This window comes from Passer montanus, unplaced genomic scaffold (assembly GCF_014805655.1).
Source record: "Passer montanus isolate IOZ18808 unplaced genomic scaffold, ASM1480565v1 scaffold80, whole genome shotgun sequence".
NCBI classification, from domain to species: domain Eukaryota; kingdom Metazoa; phylum Chordata; class Aves; order Passeriformes; family Passeridae; genus Passer; species Passer montanus.
The window spans coordinates 491,222-512,370 of NW_024373257.1; the positions used below are offsets into that span (position 1 = coordinate 491,222).

At 41.1% G+C, this 21,149-nt stretch overlaps 1 protein-coding gene across 1 annotated transcript in view; it reads right to left on the bottom strand.

The window, feature by feature from the left end:
• TOMM70 (translocase of outer mitochondrial membrane 70) overlaps positions 1–21,149 on the bottom strand; it is a 24,854-nt gene extending 3,705 nt beyond the window's left edge. The window contains exons 1-11 of the mRNA XM_039732826.1: positions 20,845–21,149; positions 12,458–12,631; positions 11,266–11,392; positions 8,688–8,797; positions 7,229–7,377; positions 5,901–6,108; positions 5,176–5,310; positions 3,779–3,886; positions 2,477–2,593; positions 1,541–1,638; positions 893–1,015 (exon numbers count right to left, since the gene is read on the bottom strand). Of these exons, the coding sequence (XP_039588760.1) occupies positions 893–1,015; positions 1,541–1,638; positions 2,477–2,593; positions 3,779–3,886; positions 5,176–5,310; positions 5,901–6,108; positions 7,229–7,377; positions 8,688–8,797; positions 11,266–11,392; positions 12,458–12,631; positions 20,845–21,096 (1,601 nt within the window). The 5' untranslated portion in view covers positions 21,097–21,149. The remainder of the gene's footprint in view (positions 1–892; positions 1,016–1,540; positions 1,639–2,476; positions 2,594–3,778; positions 3,887–5,175; positions 5,311–5,900; positions 6,109–7,228; positions 7,378–8,687; positions 8,798–11,265; positions 11,393–12,457; positions 12,632–20,844) is intronic.

Here is a 21,149-nt window from a genome sequence, read left to right on the forward strand (position 1 = left end):
TCTTGTCATCTCTAAAACATCCTTTTCTTTCAGGACTTACACTCTCCACCATTAATAATTTAAAAGGACTTCGGGAGGAACCACCACAAGAACTTGTGGTGATGCTGAGTGAACTCAGAGTTGTTACCAAGCCTAAGCAGCCAGGACAGCTGTTAAACAGCCTTCCTCTTGAGAGCCCCCACGGGTGATGGTGCAGGACAAAATGCTCTCCATGGGACACCAAGTTCACTACAAAGACAATGCTGGGCAACTGAATGAAGTCTCATCTCCCCTGAAAGGCCTTAGTATACAAAAAAGGAAAACTTGCACAGACAGAAGCACATTATTTAAATAGGAAATGCTTGCAAAATTTCTTGTGGCAATAGTTTAATTGTTTAATTAAGTCCTTTAGAGGACTAGACATATTACAAAGAGACCCTGTACTGTAGTGTCAGCTACACCCCAAACCTTTGCACAGTTGCAATACAATGTTACAGAGCAGGGCATTCCTCTTTCCCCCAAGAATTGTGGAGTCCTGTTGGCTGCAGGCACAGGATCCTCAGCAGAGACAGTCCAATGTCCAAGGACAACATCAGATACACACAAAGCCAGGCAATGATTTAGGAAGTCACTTTAAATGCAGAAGGGATGTATTTAAACATACACAGACTCCCCTGCATGTTGTCCATTAAGTATGGAATTGGTGATAAGAAGTTGTCAGATCATAAATCACAATTATGCCACAGAGAATGCATGCTTTCCCTAAGAGTTACAGAACAGAAACCAGGACTTTGGGTAAGAGCTGGCCTTACAGCACACTAGGGAGAAGATCTTAGGATCCATGAGGAAATTCAAAGAACTACTGTAACTTCAGAAGTAACTAAGAACTCTTAACACTGCAATTCAGCATTACCTTTGCACTTCAATCGTTCCCATGGTCTCATATGCAAAATCACATTTGTTATCAATTTCAATGGCCTTGCTTATGAGTTCTAATCCTTTGTCTAAATCTTGCTTCCACTGGAGCTGAAGTAAACTATAGAAGAGAGAAAATTTCAAACAGGCTTCACATACTCCTCCCAAACCTTCATCATGGTAAGCAAAACCATCCCAAATGTATAATGTATTTAATTTCTAATGCAGGAACACAGTAACTTAGTAACTTCACGACTTTTAAAAACACCTGTGTGAAAGTCACTTTAAATAAGCCACTTTACTGCTTTAATGACTCTAATGAAAGGCAAATTTTTCCCAAGAGGACTTGGTGCATGTAGTTTTATGAAAGAAAAGACTTCAACACAAAGCTGAAACTAATAGAGGTAAAGGAAAAGTCAGATACACTTCAAGCAGATACTCAATTAGCAGTGAACACTGATGAAACTTTCCTGAAACTTATCTGCAGCTTAGTCAAGACAAAATACAGAAATACATTTAAGAGCACAAAGATGGTTTCAAGTTATTTTTCCTGGCTAAATTTCTAAACATAAACACTCAATTCAGGTTGGTTTGTCTAAATATGCCAACTGCTCTCAACCAAAAGGACTGCAAATTCAATACATACCCTTTATGAACATATGTAGTAGCATTGTCTGGCTCAAGGTCAATGCATTTATCATACATTTCATCAGCCTTGCCAAACTGCTGTTGATCAGTTAGTGCCTGAATCAAAAGAGAAACCTGTTTGTCAATAAGCTTCCAAAGCATGCACTCTGCACTCAGCTAATTCTAATTAAAACTGTATTGACAGTGTGAGATTGGATGTAGTTCATTTATGGTAGAGCAGGCCAGGCACATCAGTTTCCAAAGTTTCAAACTTGAGGCTTTTTGGAAAGCTTCTGTGCTTTAAGTGCACAAATTACTGACCACACTGCCACCTGTAACAGGAAATCCACAAGCAACATGCTGTGTGCTGTAAATAAAAACCATTCTAAGAGTCTGTACCTGCAAGCTTCAACTTTTCCTTTTTCAGATATACTTCTTTCAGAAGGAAATGCATATATATTGCCAACCCACTTAAAATCAGAATGTCTCATGCTTCCTACTAAAACCAGCAGTATATTCTTAGAGAAGAAATTAGTCTCTGTTACAAGTGTACTACTCCCAACAGCTGTTCTAAACCACTACATGCCAATGGCAGCAGAACAAAAATATCACTGTAGTTCCACACATCTGACTCGCAAATTACCCAGAGAATCCCTGACATTCATCAGCTGGGATTCCACATACATGCAGGAAGGAGGGAACCATGCAGGGATAACCTCTGCCTCCTAATAACCACCCTCACCTCTCATTACTTACACCCTGCTCCACCAGTTCCCCCTCTACCTCCTCTGCCCCACAACACCCATAACCATAAATGCAAGTAGCTAACTCCAGGCAGCATGTCTTATCTCAGAACTTAGCATCACAAATCTTCATCTGTTACTTGAAGAAAAGTTATATCCAAGATAAAAAGTACAGGAGAACACAGCAATTTCTTTAAGAGAGAAAAACATACCTGAGCATAGAGTGCATAGCCCTCAGCACACTTTGGAAAATTTTTAATGACATCTTCAAAGCCTTTCATGGCTGCTTGCACAGTCAAAGCATTACTTCCTGTATAAGCTTGGCGATACTATTCCAAGGAAAAAAATAAATGAAAAAAATTAGGCCATCACCAGACTGAAAAAATGTGATCAGGCCTCTACCCACCTCCCCAAGAGTTGCCTGCATCATAATAATTCAGTTATTTTACATAGTCTGAGTGAATTGGGATTGTTCAGCCTGGGGAAGAGAAGGCTTTGGGGTGGTCTAATTGTGGTCTTCACACACCTGAAAGGAGCCATGAGAAAGATGGAGAGGGATTTTTCAGAAGAGTACGTAAAAATGAGTTTTTACAAGAACATGTAAACAGGACAAGGGGAATAGATTCAAATTGAAAGACAGCGTGTTTAAATTGGATATTAGGAAAAAAATCTTGTAAAGGTGGTGAGACACTGGAACAGTACCCAGAGAAGTTGTGGATGCCTCAACCATGGCAGTGTTCAAGGTCAGGCTGGATAGGGCTCTGAGCAACCTGGTCTAGTGGAAGGTGTCCCTGTTCATGACAGGGAAGTTGGAACAAGATGATTTTTGTTCCAACCCAGGCCATTGTATGATTTTGTGCTAAGCTCCAGAAGGTGATATGCCTGTACGAGATCCCTTCCAACCCAGGCCATTGTATGATTTTGTGCTAAGCTCCAGAAGGTGATATGCCTGTACATCCTACCAAATCTGTTTTGGGAACTCGTCCAGGTGTCTGGACTTGGAGAGGAAAACAGATGAAAGAAGGAAGTCATAAGACCTGATAATTGTGATAGCTTCCCTCTATTTTAAATGCTTAGAAATTCCAAACTTGGCATTCCTCCTTGTTCACACCATGCAAAGCTGCCCTGACAAGATTCTCGCACACTGAGTCATTGTACTAGCTTGAAAATGTTTGTTTCCAATTTCTTGATGATAACCATTTTCCACAATAGTAGAGTTTTATTAAAATCAATTTTTTTGATTTTTCTAACTCCAGTTAGAATCAAGATTTTAGTTTCTCTCTCACAGAACAGAAAAAATGTTCTTCTGTTTGAACAATGAGTGTTTCAAAAGAAAAGCAGGAAATCCCTACTCCGACTGAAGAAATTGTTGCATTATTCCTTTACTCTATTATTAAGACAGAGAAGTATGTTGCCCTACTTTCCTGTTAAATTTGAATAAACCAGAGAAACATAGTGTTTTAGAGAGCTCTTTAAAGCAAAAGCACCCAGACAAACCCCAGCACGTTACCTACCAGAGCAAAGCATTTCTGTGCTTGTGCCAAGGCAGAATTGGGTCGCAATCGGATACATTCATCAAAGTCTTCCACAGCCTCCTCGATTTGGTCAAGCAGGATTTTCAGCTAGCCAGAATGAAAGAAAATCCTATTTCTCTATTTCATCTGTGCTTCAGACACTTACATGATAATTCAATTAGCATCAGTTACTCAGATAATTTCCAGCTCAGTTGCAGAACTGTCTAGAAACCTACAAAACCTGTAACTAAAAATTACTGTTATTATTGTATTATCAAAGCCACCAGTGAAACTTTGGCTACCTGCACAAGCAGGCAATGACCCTGTGTAGGGATTGAGACTGCTTGCATTTTAGACTGTTGTCATCATTGTGTCAGCATTATGACCAGTCTCCAAAATTATACCATATTTTCTCAAGTTGTTTTGCCTCTCTGTAGCCAGTATCTGTGGACTATTTGGACACTGAAACATTTCAGCTTTTCCAGCTTCTATTTCAACTTATTTTGTTGGGTTGGGTTTTTTTTTGTTTTATTTTGACATTCGTTTCCTCCACAGGAGCAGAGTTCACTTCATCATTCTCTTACTTTACTGTGAAGGTACTTTAATTGAAACATTTCAGCTTTTTCAGCTTCTATTTCAACCTATTTTGTAGGGTTGGGGTTTTTTTTGCTTTTATTTTGACATTCTTTTCCTCCACAGGAGCAGAGTTCACTTCATCATTCTCTTACTTTACTGTGAAGGTACTTTAAAACACCAATTTTCAATCTGCAGAACATTTTCATTCCCTTCTTAATTTCTGAGCACTAAAGAGGTCTAACAAATTCATGGAGAAAAACCCTTGATCCATGGAAGTCTTCCTTACAAATATGACTTAGCCTATCTGCATAAGCTAGTGTTCCTTTTTTACTTCCAGCACCATTCATTTACAGGTCTGTGGCAGCCCAGGCTTCCCTAGAGCTAGAAATTAGTCAAGGACACAGCAATGTCACAAGCAGAGAGGGATGAGCTGAAGAGACCCAAGTCCAGGGCTCAGGGCTGCAGGTATTATCAGGGACATGTTACCTCTGCTGTAACAAAGCTTCCTGCTGTGCAGATGCTGCTCTGCCATCCAGGCCCCTTCACAGAACAGCTTTTATCTGCTGTACATGTACACAAGCCCCCACACTTGTAAGTCTCAGTTCATAATATAGACAGCTTTCCTATAGCTAAAGAAATTAATTGCTTCTGCCTGACCTGAACCTCCAAAACAGACTGTGTGTTTATCCCACAAAAGTTTCTAATTAGGAGTTCATATTTTTCTGCCACCAAGAGCATGAAGTGTCTCCAACGACACCTTTTTTCCTTTCAGTATAACTGAAGTAGCCAAGTGTTGGGACCAAATCCCTAGGGTTTCTTACCTGTCCTCGATGGTGGTAAACATCAGCATTCTGAGGATCAATGTCAGCAGCCATGTTGAAGTCCTGGGTGGACAGCACAGGCTGCTGCTGCTGCATGTACATGCTGCCCCGTTTGATCAGAGCGTTGGCTCGCAGCTGCAAAACACGGCAGGGAAACATCAGCCACCCCAGAGTTCCTGCACATTTCAGGCTTCATTACAGTCACAGTAAATTCTTCGTTTGACTAGTTTCTCCTACTGACAGGTTTCCATTATTCTAAGCAGGAGTAAGTTTCACATTGACTCTAAATAAATGAGCCCCTTACCTAATTTCAAAAATGTCAGCCTATGCTTTCATCTCCGTGGATTTCCAAGCCCTCCCAAAATCCTTCTTGATTCCTATGTTTACAAACACATCAATGTTTTTTGAAGCAGCTGAATATGCAAGTGCAATTAAGGTTTTTCACTTATCCAGAGTGGATAAGTGAAAATTCTTCCAATTCATTCAGCTTCCCTTGTTATTTAGTTTGTAGTACTTATCACCTTTAGTTTGCACTACTCAGTACAGCTGTCTCAAAAATCAACAAGCCCTTGAGAAAAAGTTTGTCAGTAAAAATACAGTAAATAAACCAGAATATTCCCACTAATACATCTGAAAATTTGGACAAACAACTTCTTGAAGTATATTGCAAGTTTATTATCTAACTTCTCAATCCCAACTACAATCCAGCTGTGACAGATTCTTACCTTCACATTTGCATCTTCCATGCTGATGACCTGATCTAGGTCTGGCTTGGCAGCACTTGCATTGCCAATAAGTAAGTAGAAAGTAGCTCGCAGAAGCAAAGCTTCTGCCATGTATCTTCCCTTTGCTTCAATTTCCTTTGTGCTTTCACTGATAATTTTGTCATAGTTCTCTTCTTCCATATATTGTTTTGCTCTCAGATAGCCAGAGCTGTAAATGATGTAAGAACAGTTGTATATATACATGCATTCACTGAACACTGCAATTTCCATTCAGATGTTTCATCAAATCATTACAAATACTAACTTGTGCTGTATTTTACAACACCAGCATAGTCCCATTGGAACATCCATCCCTGGATGGAGCCATCTTAGATGGAAAACAATTTCCACAAAAACTGGCCAAATTACATTGGAAATAAAGAAGAAAAACGTTTTAAAAAATTTGAATTTGTGCTTCATTTGTCCCTTGAGTTGTTTTTTTTTATTTCACACGAAGAACAGCAATAATCTCTGGTCTAAAACAAGAGGATGGAATTCATGCACAGGAAAGGGAAATGTTAAACCTAGCAATGTGCAGCTTGTATATGGAAGAAATTATTTAATAGCAAAATATTACAGCACTGCCTTGTTCTCAGCTGTATCCTGGATTCAGTGAATCTGCCTGTAGATCAGGACATTCTCTCTTACTTAAAAAAAAAATCATAATGCTGTTTGCAATGGTTTCCAAACTGACAGCATTGCAATCTTCCAAAAATAATCTGGAAAGTAGCATAGTAAATTAAAGAACCATTTATGTGGTGCTCAGGCTCCACTAAACAAAACACAAAACAAACCTACAAAACCAGAACAAACTTTTCATTTATGGGCAATTTGATTCCAGAAAGATAAAACACCATTTCAGCCTCAGTTGCTGTAAAAGCATGTTTTCATTCAAAATTCCCTTTTTCCTAGCTCATCTTCTCCCTGCCAATCCAAAGGCTAACTTGCTCTCTTCCTTGGAAATGCTCCTTCAATATAAAATATTCCTTGCCCGCAAAGCATCATTCAGCCCTCTCCAGTTCTCCCATCTCCTAAGATTTACTGTGATACTGTAGTAAATATTCAGCATATCATCCCAGTCTCATTGTCCTTCTTCTGCTTTGTGCAAGTTTAGAACTAGCCAGTCAGCTTCCACTAAGGTTTCACTTGCAATCCTGGTGTCATTTATGTCAAAGGCATCTCCATGCCAAGTACTAAACAAACAGCAGCACGTTACACTGAGCAAATGTCCAAACCACTGAAAACTTAATTCCAGTACCAAACAATGCTCAACTGTACTGTACACTCACTTTTCTTTTACTTCAGAAGCCTCTCCCTCCTTGTCCTTATCTTCATCTGATTTCTCACCCTTAAGCAAAGGTTGGGAAATTATATCATCTGTGAAAGAACTGAAGTAGGATTTAATGAACTGTGGCGAGGGCATCAGAGGCTCCCGATTCTGAAACAGAGAAAGGTAATTCCAAGTCATTATGTGGTGAGATCAGATGGTAAAGATGGAAATGGACAGCAAACGTGATTATTTAAAAAAACAACTGATGAAAGAAACAATGTATGACTTTCTCATCTGATAGCCTGATGTTTTGGATTTGCCATTTTGATGTCTAGGGATCCTTTAAGCTGCAGATCACAAAGCAATACCCATCACCAGTGAAAACAAAGTGATGATATTTGGGGGGAAGGGAGATTGTATCTTTCCACATATGTGGCTAGAAATAAGGACCCTTAGGAAATCATAAGACATTGGGTAGATGTACTAAAGCACTGGGTGTGCACATAAACTGGGTGAAAAATGCAAGCTGGTGATTTAAGCATGACCCTAAATTCAAGCAGATTCTGAATAGCAGTTTCCTCTTTTCTCCAGCTTGTCCAAGAGAAGCTGCTGTCATCATTACAATGGAGACTAATGAAGCAATACCCTAGTTCTGTGTGGAACTTGGACTGGATACAACCTATTTTACTTAAAGTCCCAGAAGTAACACCTCTCAGGCAATCAATCCTTTCTACAGCCAAAAAAGACTTCTTGTTTAAAATAAACTGCACACAAGAATTACAATGCAGTCTGTCCTGCAGGAAACACTGAGTGCACTCTTCTGAAGCATACCTATCTATGTCCCACACACTCATAACACTATTTGTTATTACCTCCACACTACACATTTACGTGAATTTCAACAGGAAAGAAATTCAGCATCTCAAAACCAACACAGGATTTCAGAACTTCAACCACCATCAAAACGCAAACAAGAATGCTTTAATAACAGCCAAGAACATGTTAATATCTGTCCCAACCTTTTTGTAAACCTACAGTCACTTAAAATGACTGCCCCTGGCTACCCCTATGCTTCCGCAGTTCTCTCTTCTGCAGTTTCCAAACATTCATGCACAGATATCTGTCTGTTCCAGCACACCCACTTTCTGTGAAATTGCAAGTTCAGAAAAGCCCTACACAGGGCAGCACACCAACTTAGGGTGTCTCCTGAATGTCGTAATAAGTTTCATTATTAAAGGGAAACAACTGCTAGAAGAGATGTCTCTTCCCTGCTGAGGTTCCAAAAACTTTGGAGAGGTCCCACAGGAAAATACCATTGGTACAATGGCAGCTTTGTAGAAACCAGTTTGTGTTGCTTCTTATGCTTGAGCAGATGAAGACAGTGACTTGTTTACAACAACTGACAGAATGCCAACAACTGACTTTTCAACAACTGGTCAGGTGAAATGACAATTAGGCAGCAGTATCACAAGTCCTACCTTGTACTTCTCTTTGGCCTTTTCTTTTCCAAGGAGTTTAAGAACTTTATCAGCTAATAACATACTTTGCTGGTTTTGGAAGGCTTCTAAAATGCAGACTGCAGTGACATCTAGGAAACAACGTACAGAAATGAGATTAAAGGAATTCTGATAGTCACTGAAGTACACTATAAAATGTGCCACTGAGTACAATGAGGCATTGCCAAAATAATACATGTCCTGTTCTCAGGCCAAAGCCTCTGTTTCCAGCTTGCTGTATTTAGTGTACTATTCAAGACACAAATTTGTATCCAAAATGATCTTCCTGGGATAAAAGGACTTCATGACAGTGAATGAAAAGAAATTACATTTATTTTTCTGTTCATGTTTTTATCTAGAGAAATACACTTAAATCAAAAGTGAAAATATATACCTCTATCAGGGATTTTCACCATTTTGAAACTTTGAGGACAGTAATTATGTTCATATGATGTTTGCATTAAAAGCGCTAAGGCAGCTTTTCTTCTGGGACTGGTCTTTATTTTCTACTTCTAAAATTCACATTCAGTCCCATCACATCTCGCCTATTCCTCAGTATAAGAAATCTGCCGAAATTCTTCTCAAATTTTTCAGCTCACCTCCATGACTTTGGAAGGGAGCAAGGAGAAATACCTTGCTGGCCTATTTGAAGTGCCAGCCCCTATCACATGGCTCTCATTCACACAGAGAAACTTCTGCAAATGTTAACCCACTGCTGCCCAAGTGAAACTTCCCAGTGTGAAATGCACTCCTACACACACAGCTTCTCTGGACACTCCACTTAATGCAATGCTACCACATGTTTTCCATTTTGTTTTCACCTAAACATGAGTGAAGATGACCAGAACCTGGATTTGAAATTCAACAAGGGTGTGGTCTGAATATGCTTGAAAAGTAAATGTCTTGCCCTGGAGTTTTACTATATTTCTCTAATTCTGCTGCTAGAGAGACTATTAAGCCATCACTTACACAGAAACTCCCTGCACCTCTGGCATGGTCCAGAAGCACATCAGAGTCCCTGGGAAAATATGGTACCCCCAGCAAGAATGTGCTATACAAACCCAGCAAACACACTCTGCCCAAACCCTGCTGCACTCCACGCTTGGCTGCAGCAGCAACATCTTCCCAAATAATACTGCCAGGGATCACTGGAGGAGTTTTCTGCTGGTAGTAGTTTTGAGGTTTGTTTGGTTTTGCTTTCCTCCACTACAGGGGCATACCCTACTTCCAGGGATTTTACTGGCCATATGTGGCTGGCAGGCAAAAGCAGCGTTATAGAAAAACAGTGTTGTTAAAAAAAAAAAAAAGCAAGAAAGCTTCAGATCTGAAAAAACTGCAAGCAAAAAATCGAATAGAAGTAAAGGCTGAAAATAATTGTCACTAGCATTACTGCTATTAACAGTAAAAAGAAGTTATATTTAAAACTGTCCTACTGTCACAGGGACACTTGATCTTTCTTGGGGCTTTAATCACCTGGCAGCTACATAAGGTTTAGATTTTGTTACAGCACTCTGGAAGTGCAGCTGATACACAGTGGTTGCAAAGGAGTGCACTAAATGGACCAAGTTTTCCTTTTCCAGTTACTACCATCTTAAAGGGCGTAAAGGCATTCTGCCAGCAGATAAACAGACAGATAAATTTTTCACATCTAATTTACCTTCTAATTTGGCAGACCTAATTCTTGTCTGTTACACATAATGAAACCAATTTAACAGTTAGATTTCCCAGCCAAAGCACTGCCTTATTTTCTGTCCTTTTTTGATAATGAGCACAGCTGAAAATTTAATTTGTCTTTTAACCTAACATCAGCAGGAATTATTTCACTTGATGAAATTTATATGGGTCATTTCAAGCAGCGTACTATAGCTCAAAAGTGCCATGAGACAACACATCTGACCTGTAGTTCTTAATTTCCATGGCTTCTCAGTGATATCTTCCTGACAGTTCAAAACATGTTCTGTTTACAAATAGCATTGGAAGGTTTGATACAGTAATTTCTTCTGAATACAAAGTATTAATAATAAAAAAAATCAATCTGTTCTAGTTTTCTTAAACTATGCACCAGAAGAAAATGCTACTGAAGTTATTTTCCCTCTAATACCAGTCCAATGCATTTAAATTACTGCAATACTTTTATTTCTGACCATGCATCTCTACCTGCAAAAACCCACATTTCTGTAGTAGCATAATTTCTCTAAAACAAACTGAGAAGAAAGTCTCTTTACTGCATGGAAACAGAACAACTGGTTATCCACTCATGTTAGATTAATTCTGTCCTAAAGTGAAGGAGTTTCCTGGACAAATAATACCTTGAGTGGCTACAGTAACATCAATTTCTCAGCAGTCATTTCAGATGTGAGCAGATGAGAGTTAGAGAAATGTGAAAAGGTTTCTTTCGACAAGAAAATAATATGTATTGCAGAAGCTAGGAATGGTTTTAAATACATAATTCTGTATTACCGTAGCTACAGAAGTGAAAACAAAACATTTCCAAAAGTTGCCATCTCCAAAGCAGCAAAACTAATTCCACTTTTCAGTATACACAGCATGAGCTACTCACCTTCTAAACATTCCTTCTTATTGTCTAGCTTCTCATGAGCCTTTGCACGTCTGAAGAGAGCTTTGACGTATTTAGGGTTAAGCTCAACGGCCTTTGTACAATCTTGTGCCACTTCTGTCCATTTTTGCTGTGGGCAGAGAAGCAGCAGAGTGAGAGGGGCCCTGCTCAGCTCCCTGTGCTGCCTCCCCCAGCCAGCTCCGGGGTCACGCACCCCGCGGTGGCTGCGGCTCCCGGGGCTGCGCTCCTGCAAGTCCCACAGGGAGAAAGTGCCTGCAAACCACTGTAAACACCTGCACCAGAAATGGAATTCCTACAAAATACTACAGCAGACAGTGCACAAATCCCATGGGAGAGCATATGACTTGATGCAAAGATGCTTGCAGGAGGTAACATTGGGACTGAAAGACTGGTGTGAAACAAGTAGAAGAAAAAAGATGGAAATATAACGGAAGCAAGCAAGTTTACCAAAGTGCTGAAACTTCTTTTTTTAATGTTATTTCAATTTATCAAAACAGGCTTTTCTAATACAGGAATCATATGCATTTGGTATTCATTATGGCATGAATTTGTGTTAGACAAGAACTAAATCTAATACCAGATTTATGTAAGCACAGTCTCTCACCTGATACTTCAGACTGTACAAGGCCAACTTTTCCTCTCCTTTATACAGCTCACCAACTCGACCTCACAAGCAAATCCATCATACCATAATAAGCAACACTGGCTGACTTCTAAAATAACACCCAGTGTGTAATTACCCAGCTGTCGAGTAAATGTTATTTCCCCATGTGCAAAATTTAGGTCTTGGCCTTTACTAGGATTTCAATGATTTTTTGTTTACATTTTGAAGTAGCATCCTTCCAAAATATTTGGCCTTTCACCTTTCTTTCACAGTTAATTACTCAAGTAGAGAGAAGTAAAATAAACTTATATACAAGAAAATTCTTCCAGAGAATAAGAAATTAAAACTTTGTCTTGGAAGAACCAGATGCATAAGAATTACATAAGATATACTGAGTGTGATTTTATTTACATGTAGAAAAGTATGATAAGCTGAAAAAAGCTGCAATAGCATCTTGCAATGAAAGCAGATGTTATCACTTGGGACCTTTCAGTGGATGAAAGTGACAAAATGCAAAATTGATAATGGTACTTTTTACAGTAAGTACACATTTATCTTTTAATTTCTTACCAGTTGTTCATAGGCAGCAGCTCTGTTTTGATAGAAGGTAGAAAGATCAAGGTTTTTCTCAGGAGGACACAGGCTGATAGCCTCAGTGTAACACTGAATAGCTAACTCATATTTTCCTGCTTTAAAGTATTTGTTTCCTTTGTTCTTGGCTGCTTGGGCTCTACCAAGAGGACTCTGAAAAAGAAAATGAGAGGTCAGTTCAAATTAAAAAGGCATCACAGCACACAAGCTACGCACTTTAGGGCCCATCTTCAAAGATATAAAAATGGACCTGACTTGTGAACTCTAGCCCAGACTTCTGAAAAATCTCACTGATTTCAGTTCCTGGAAACACACAAGAATTTTCTTTTGCAAGTATATCAGATAGTAGATAACCTTTTCACAAGATTCACTACAATGGTAATAAACAATGCAGTCATTTCTGTTTGAAAAGCTAAACAGATTCTAATCTTTTACATGGCTGGTGATCAGAAGAACCAATGAGGTAAGTTGTTTCTCCAGAGGCTAAATGTGTAAAGACAACAAAGCCCTCAAAGCAATTCAAACAGAAGATCCTCCTTCTGAAATACAGACAGCCTCTAAGACAAGAGGTGATTCATCAGACTATGAATTAAATATGGAAAACACTTTGTGGAAAGACCTACTGAGCAGGACAAATAAAACCTGAAAGGAAAATAAAGCTGATTTGGCTCTCATGCACTAGACAAATCAACTTTATAGTTGACTTCTCTACAGCTTCACACACTCTGCTCCATGTAATGACAAGTGTTGGACCATCACCATCTTAGCAAGGGATGGGAAACTTTGCTGACTGGCCTGAGATCCTGCTAAATGCATCTTTATGTTCTGCACCACATGTTGATGATCTGTATTTCTGCAGAAACTAACACTGCTACCTACCTGAAACCCCTGGATTTACAAATCAGTTATCAAATCTTGTGGTCTGTAAGGAATTAGATGTAGAAATGTTCTATCAAAGAGCATTAACGAAAAAAGAGCTGCAAAAGATTCTCACATTGATCTTCTGGATTTCTGCTCTTCTGTCACAGCCTTATTTCATGGACAACATTTTGGGGCAGTTTTGCCAGAACAAAATGAAGGGAAGTATGGGCACACATGCTATTCTACCAACCTTTCTGAGGAGGGAAAGGCTACAGACTGGGGGCAGAAGTACCTTTAACAATAGCTGCAGCATTCACTACATGTCCCCTGCACTTCAGATCACTGAGGATTTGTTGGGAATTGTCCTTGTTGCTCTTTGACCATACTGCTGCCTCCTCTACCCACTTACCCACTGCCAGGGCCAAACTGAACACATACAGACAACCAGACAGCTATAACACAAATTTGAAAGCAACTTTGCATTTAATTTGCCCATTCCCCGTAATGTCTGCTCATTTCATTCCAACCTGATCATTTTTTGCATCTAAGTGATTTACTTTAAAACTGAAAACCTGACGGGAAGCCAAGACTTGCTCTATAACCTGTCTTTTAAGGCCTGGATCCCTATCCTGGCAGGAGAGAATCAGATAATGGGTGCTAGCCTCAGTTCCTAAATAAAGGTAGGCATCCAAATAGAACAAAAGTATCCTAGAAGCATTCTCCTGAGGGGAGACTTACAAGTGAAACCATATAAGGCAGAGAATTTCTTAAATATCTCTACTGCCAGCAAAGCTCTTCTCTCAAGTCATTAATCACTGGGTTCACAAGAAATCAATCTGCACCATCTTTACTGTTCACAGAACAAAGCAATCTGCAAGGTGTTCAGATTTTTCTATTGTAAAGCTTCAAATTTAATTTGATGAAAGATTGTTAACTTGAGTTACTGTGTAACTCTATGCTACTCTAGGCCAAAATTAGGGTGCAACTATTTTTACTGAGAGACAAGTAATTGTGTATCTGGTTAAGTTTTAAAGAAACAACTTACCAAAGTTTCAAAAGGTTAAATTTATCTTGAGTAGGTCCTAAATTTATCTCCAAATATGACAATGCTTTTCTTGTAACAAAGGGAAGGGTTATGCATATGGTGCAACCTTAAATGCATGCAAGTCAGCTTGAATTTTTCCTTGTGCATGTCTAAAGCAAACCATGTTAAAGATGCCCTTGTGTGAAAATCTTACAAAATTCAGTGCTGCTTCTATTAACTTGGGTCTAAAAGGAAAAACACATGATATCAGCCATGTTGTAACATTCATACATGTGTTCCTAGTGTGAAAATTATTTAAGTCTGCAGAGATGAAGCCTAAGTGCAGCTAGGTTACTACTTCATGATCAGTGCAAATTGCTTCATGCCAGGGACGTCCCATGCCAGTGTGTGTGCTCCATCCCAGGCACTGTGAGAGCCCTGCCCACAGCCCTGAGTAAAGACACCAGGGAGGGATGAGGAGTGCTGGGTAACACCCCAGTGCCATGGCTGCTCCGGTGGCACCTGTGGGAATTGTAACTGCAAGCAAGACACCTGGGGTCTGGGGCTCTCACTGGTGCTCTGCTGGATTCTGGGAAGCATCAAGCCTTCCCACAAGCCTACAAGTGCACACAACAGTGATCACAAACTTCAGAGAATACAGACACGATGGCAAAAGTTATTAAAATCAGTAACTCTGTTATGAGAGTAAACTTTCAGTAACCCTTGCAGGATCACAGACCACACACCCAATCATACAGAAATGAATCATGGAACATTTGCTGACTCCTTGGTTACCCCCTGCTGCACCCATTGCATGAGGCAGGAAATGTGGGGGTAAGGAGGCAGAACTTGGAGCACAACATGCTCTCATGCAATGAAGTCAGCAGTATCGCCCAAGGCAAGGGAGAAATCAACTTGTTTATGTTGCCTTAAACTAGACTGCTTGCTCTGAGATGTTTTATTTCTGCACTCTTACTCAAACTACTCTGCTGTAGTCCTCAGTATGCACCCAAAACACCACCAAATCCAGTGTATGTTTTTGTTTGGTTTGGTGGGGTTTTTTGCTGTTGATGTTTTGGAGGTTTTCTGGTAGCTGTTTTTTTCAAAAAATAAAGTTATTAAAGAACTCACATCACATTCTGTGCTGGAATACATTTTCATGACAGCACATATAAGATGAATTCCTCACATAACATCAGTTTCTAAAGGTTTGTCAAGCCTTAAATTTAACCCTCACATAATTTTTAAGCGTATTTTTAAAAATTCTTTCTCAATTGCTACACTGGACATACACGAGATAGTACTTAAGAAACTGATTATGCAAACAAACTTCATGCACAAGTAATCAAAAACCTCATTCTTCCGTTTTCTTGCCGAAGTAATAATTCTAGACATTATTTTCCAATTTCACTGCTTCTCCCCACCTGACCCATGAGCCTGACCTCAACCATGCTATGTGGCACACTGGACACTTTTTATCCCCAAGGTGAAGATCAATATAGAGCAAGAAAAACTCTCCAGTTTGTCATCTTCTGCTCAAAGAATCTGTGCAACAACCAAACCTGCTCAACAAAATGAATGTAAGTTCATAGCAGAGCAACAAAACAACTCAAGTTATTTGCAGCTACCCAAAAAATAACATCTCAGTACTTAGCACTGCTTTCAGCAACTGTTCATTAACAAGTTTTAGAACAGAGCTTAAGCCAAAGGACACTTGTGAAATTGAGTTATCATTTATCCAGGTACCTGAACAAGCAGATTGCTAACTGACTAAAGAATAGACAACACTGGCAAAATTTTCTGAACTTCTAGTTTAACCTCAGCAAATGTGCTTTCCTCACAAAATGTTCAGAAACCATGCAAACAGCAACTTTACAGCAACAGACTGCCAGCTGCAAGAATAATAACGCTTAGTAACTCCCTGAAATGGCAATAGTGTTAAACTAGCCATTCAGAACCTTTATATTTGAGGGGGACTGTTATTCAAAGCAGAACAAGAAATCTCCTGCCAGCCAATGATGACAGTGATTCACAACAGAAGCATGAGCAGAGAGCTTCAGCATTTTCCCTTGGTTGAAAAGGATTTGCATGAGCCCTTATCTGACAGATGACATGGAGGGTGACTACTATTTCAGCCATCTTAATTCAACCTGCAAAAAAAGAAAGCCTTGGTCTAGGCCTCTTTTTTGTCCTTTTTTGCAAGTGAAAGAACCCTCTTAATGAGATGAGGTACCAGGAAAAAAAATCTTGTTCTTTTCTGAATACCTACCTTTCTGCTTTGTTTTTTCACTAAGGTTCATCTCAAGTCTTTTTTCAAACAAAGGCATTAATTGAACACAAATGGTTTAAAAAGTCCCTTTAGCACTAAAACCACTGTGAGAAAAAGTATGTTTACATGAGCTTTAGAAGTAAATTCAAAGCACAAGTAAGGATGTATTACACTCAGAAAAATGTAATGAAGTTTACAGGACAAATTCACAACGTTCTCAGTCACCTTCCTGTTAAATGAATTTGCCATCCACGCCTTCCATAAATAAGCCAAGAGTCAAACAGTTTTACTGCTATTATACACACATTTAGGAGTTTTCTACACCTGTTCACTATAGCTAGCACAAAAGAAAGACTCACAGGAGGTTGACAGTGAGATTTACTAAGCAACAGGTGCACAGTACAATAGAAATTACTTTTTAGTTACTTTGCTTAGATCAATCTAGAGTAAGTACCAACATGAGTGTATCTAGACTAAGGGGTTGTATTGTTCATATCCTGATCTAACATCACAGCAGTGAGAGAGGCAGCATTCAGCAATTGCTACTAAAACAGACCCTGGAAAGAAGCCACGCTGGCTGGCTGCTGATCCCGGGATGTGGCACCACAAAGGCCGCGGAGTTTGTCACGTTCACCCACCCCTGCACTCAAGGACAGTGCCCAGCTCACAGGAGAGTGTGCACACAGGGAACTGCTGTGACCCCAATGGCTTTTTCTAAAATACACAAGGCCACCCAGCTGACCTCCTCTCACAACAAACACAGGGTTACATTGTCAACTTACTGAAAGAGTTAAGGGGTCAGATCTGGACTATCACAGAACTGCAAAAGGAATTAATTCCAACTTCAGGGGAAAAAAATACTGAAGCAACCAACACACTATCTCACTGACTAACCACTGATCACTCCTGCAAGACAAGGAGGGTAAAAAACCTGCTAAAAATGTGTCATGGAATAAGTTTAAAAAAAATCAATTGGACGCCAACTAAAGCAATATATGCAAAGTACTCCACATTTTAATTACACAATACTCCCTACAAACCAGGAGAGCATGTGAAAAGCAACTGCTACTGAGTGACCAAAACACATTCCATCTAAATTATAAGAAACAGTGACAACTGTCATTAACAGATGCAATTTGGCTTTACGACCTTTGAACCATCATCATCACTTAACTGGTCCAATAATACCAGTTTACTGTTCTGTCAAGGAGCTGTGCTTACAGGAGAAGGAATCTCAAAAGCAGTTCAGCTTTTCCCAATATAGCACCTGTGCTAAGGGCTTCTGCCAACACAATGTCAGTCACAGATCACACACTTGGCCAGTGCGTTGATGTCAGGAGAATCCTCTGGTGCAGACAAAGCTGGGAAAAAAATGTGAAGCCTGTGCAGCAGGTAAAAGAAAAGCTTGAACTGCATGCAAAATAGTAGCAAGTCAGAATAAAGAACAGGGAAGATATAGGACCTTACATATTTTTAAAAAAACAAAGGAAAAAAATTCAAGGTCATGTCTTCAGAAAAAGTGACCAGAACATCAAATGGATACGGGGGCTGATTTAATGAAAAGCACAAAACAGTATGAGTCCTAAGTTACATTTATGAGTAAAAGAATAGTTAGCTGACACAGCTGTTAGTAGTAGATTCATTATTGGCCTATGTGTTTTCCAAAGGATTTTCCTCTTGTATTTTAACTGTGAAATGAATTACTGGCTCTTATTCACTGTGCAGACTTGTACGTGAAATCCAACTGAGTTTCAAAAAATATCTCATCACACTATAAAGGCAGACTAATGCAATACAGGCACTTTTGTAAGTGAAGCATCTGCAGTAGCTGTATTTTTAGTCATGGGTCTTATCACTAATATCCATAACTAATAAAATATGAGAGGAAACATAAAATCTACATGGCATCATAGCTTTGGATATGTAACAGGAAGACAATCCTCCACACACACATAAAGCAGTCCTGGGAACTTGCAGCCACATTTATTTCCCTGATGCAGCCATATTTTGACCAGCTAGACAATTATCTCATGTAATCAGTCAAATCCCATAACTTCTGCAGCTTTCCTAAGCAACATCCTTAATTTCTTTACAGTGTAAGCAATGCCACTCTTCAAGAAACTTTGCATCAGCTCATACCACTCAACTTATCCTTAAATGCACAGAGCCTTCTAGTAATTCAATTTGTGGAGCAACACACAATATTTTAAATCAAATGCTACATGTTTTAAATGTTTTAAGTGCTTCCTTCCTACAACTGTAGAATGACTACAAACTCCTGGATAGTGCTGGAATTCAGAAACACAATCAAGAAACCCAGAGTGAACGCACTAACAGGGAAGTCACTGCAGGAAGACAAAGGTCAGGAGCAGCCTGCAGACCTGCAGAGCTCACACGCAGCAAGCACACTCCCATAAGTGTGCCAGATGCTGCTTGCAGCCACGAGCCAAAGCTACCACAGTAAACAGTCTCAATTTGTCCTCTGTACACAACTTCTTCAGTACTGTTTGGTGCCCAGGAAGGAACAAATCACTGCACTGAAGTCACTGCCTCAAGGTCCAGCAGAGGTTTTACAGCTTACCATGCTTTCAGGAATGCCTGAGAGCAGCTATGATTCACTGGCTGGGGAAGTTGCCACCTTCCTCACCACTCCCGTGCGTGCCTGCCACTGCCTGCCCCAGCGCGTCAATCTTCACCATCAAACCACCAAGGTTAAAACGGACTTTTTCCAGCCTCCCAGAGGTGATTCTTCTTCTCTCCTGATCTTTTCAGATGGGAAGCTTAAACAGTCTGACAGTTCAAAGCATTTTGGGTGATACACAGGAACAGGAGAAGAAAAATGCAGTGTGGGATACTCTTACCAAAGCCCATCAGTTTGTCAAATCCATCACTTTAAACGTGCTTGTCAACTGCAACCTCACCTCAGCAATGCTGCATGAGTGGCAGGTACATCTGGAACTGCAGATGTGCACAAAGTGCATCTTAGAGGCATTTTTTCCAAACACAGATATACAAGAGAACCACAGATCTGATCTGGACTCCAATCTTACATGTTGTCCTTAAGCTTTCGCACAGACCATTTTATCTGAAAGTTCTCAGAATGGTAACTTACAACAGGACAGATGTATGCTTTGAGAGCATGCCTACTAGGCAAATTCTACACTTAGAAGTCTCTGCTGCATGAACTCTGTGGATTCTATATTTTCATGGAAAGTACTATTTAGTTTTAAAACCATTTTGGTTGTGTTTTCTTTCCACTCTGCTGTATCCAGCATCTCACACACAACAGATCTCAGATTTTCTTTTCAAAACACTATTCCTGGAGGAAACTTATTCACAGATAGCTCTGCCTCAGAGGTCTAGAGTATGTTCCCCCCTCAGCAGCACAGATCCATGCTCAGCCACTTGAGGAGAAGATGCATTTGGCAATGCCTGATCTTGGAACAAACTACTCCCGATCCCTGTGCAGCAAGGGCAGAACCGCAACCGTGACTGCCTGGCTAAGAGCTCCGTGTCACCCAGGCTGACCACAGAAAAGACATGGAGGTCCAACATCCAACCAAGGGTGACAAACGTGATGTAAGGGACTGAAGCATCTCTCATAGAAGCAAAACCTCAAGGAGAATGGCCTGGTCAGCCTTAAGAGATGGCTGAGAGAGGACCTCATCATTATCAGTATCTGGAGGAAATGCGTCAGGAGGATGGGTCTGGGCTCTGCTCGGTGGTGCCAAGCAATGGGACAAGAAGCAACGGGCACAAACTGATGCACAGAAGTTCCACATGAACATGAGGAAGAATTTCTTTACCGTGCAGTGACCAAACACTGAACAGGTTACTCAGAGAGGGCGTGGAGTCTCCCTCACTGCAGGCATTCCAGACCGTTCGGACACAATTCTGTGCAATGTGCTCTGGGACGACCCCGGAGGTCGGACCGCATCACCCACCGCGGGCCCCTCCGACCTGCCCGGCCTGTGACTCTGTGACCTGCCGGGCGTGTCACGCACAGCACGACCAGGATGTCACCCGAGCTCCATCCCACCGCACGCCTGCTCCTCGCTGGGGACCGGCACCCTGGCAGCCGCACTCCGGACGGGGCCAGCGGCCTGTGGGGCCCTGCCGCCCGCAGATGGCAGATGCAGCCCGGGCATCCCCACGCTGCTCCGGGCGGCCCGGCCGGCGGCGGGACCCCGGCCCCTGCCGCTCCCCGCTCACCATCTCCTCGTGTCCGGGCCCGTCGGGCTGCCCGGAGCCGCCTTCGCCGCCGAGCCCGGGGCTCGCCCGCCCCTCCGGGGTCTTCCTCTCGCTAGCGCCCTTCCCGCGCCGCGCCGCCCGCCGCCCCCACAGATAGATCGCGCCGGCTCCCAGCAGGATGGGCGCGCCCAGCACCAGCGCCAGCTGCCACCGGGACAGCCCGCTGGTGCCCCCACCGCCGCCCGGCAACTCCACGGGCTTCGAGGCGGCCATGACGCCCGGGAGGAGGAGGAGGAGGAGAAGGAGGAGAAGGAGGAGGAAGAGGA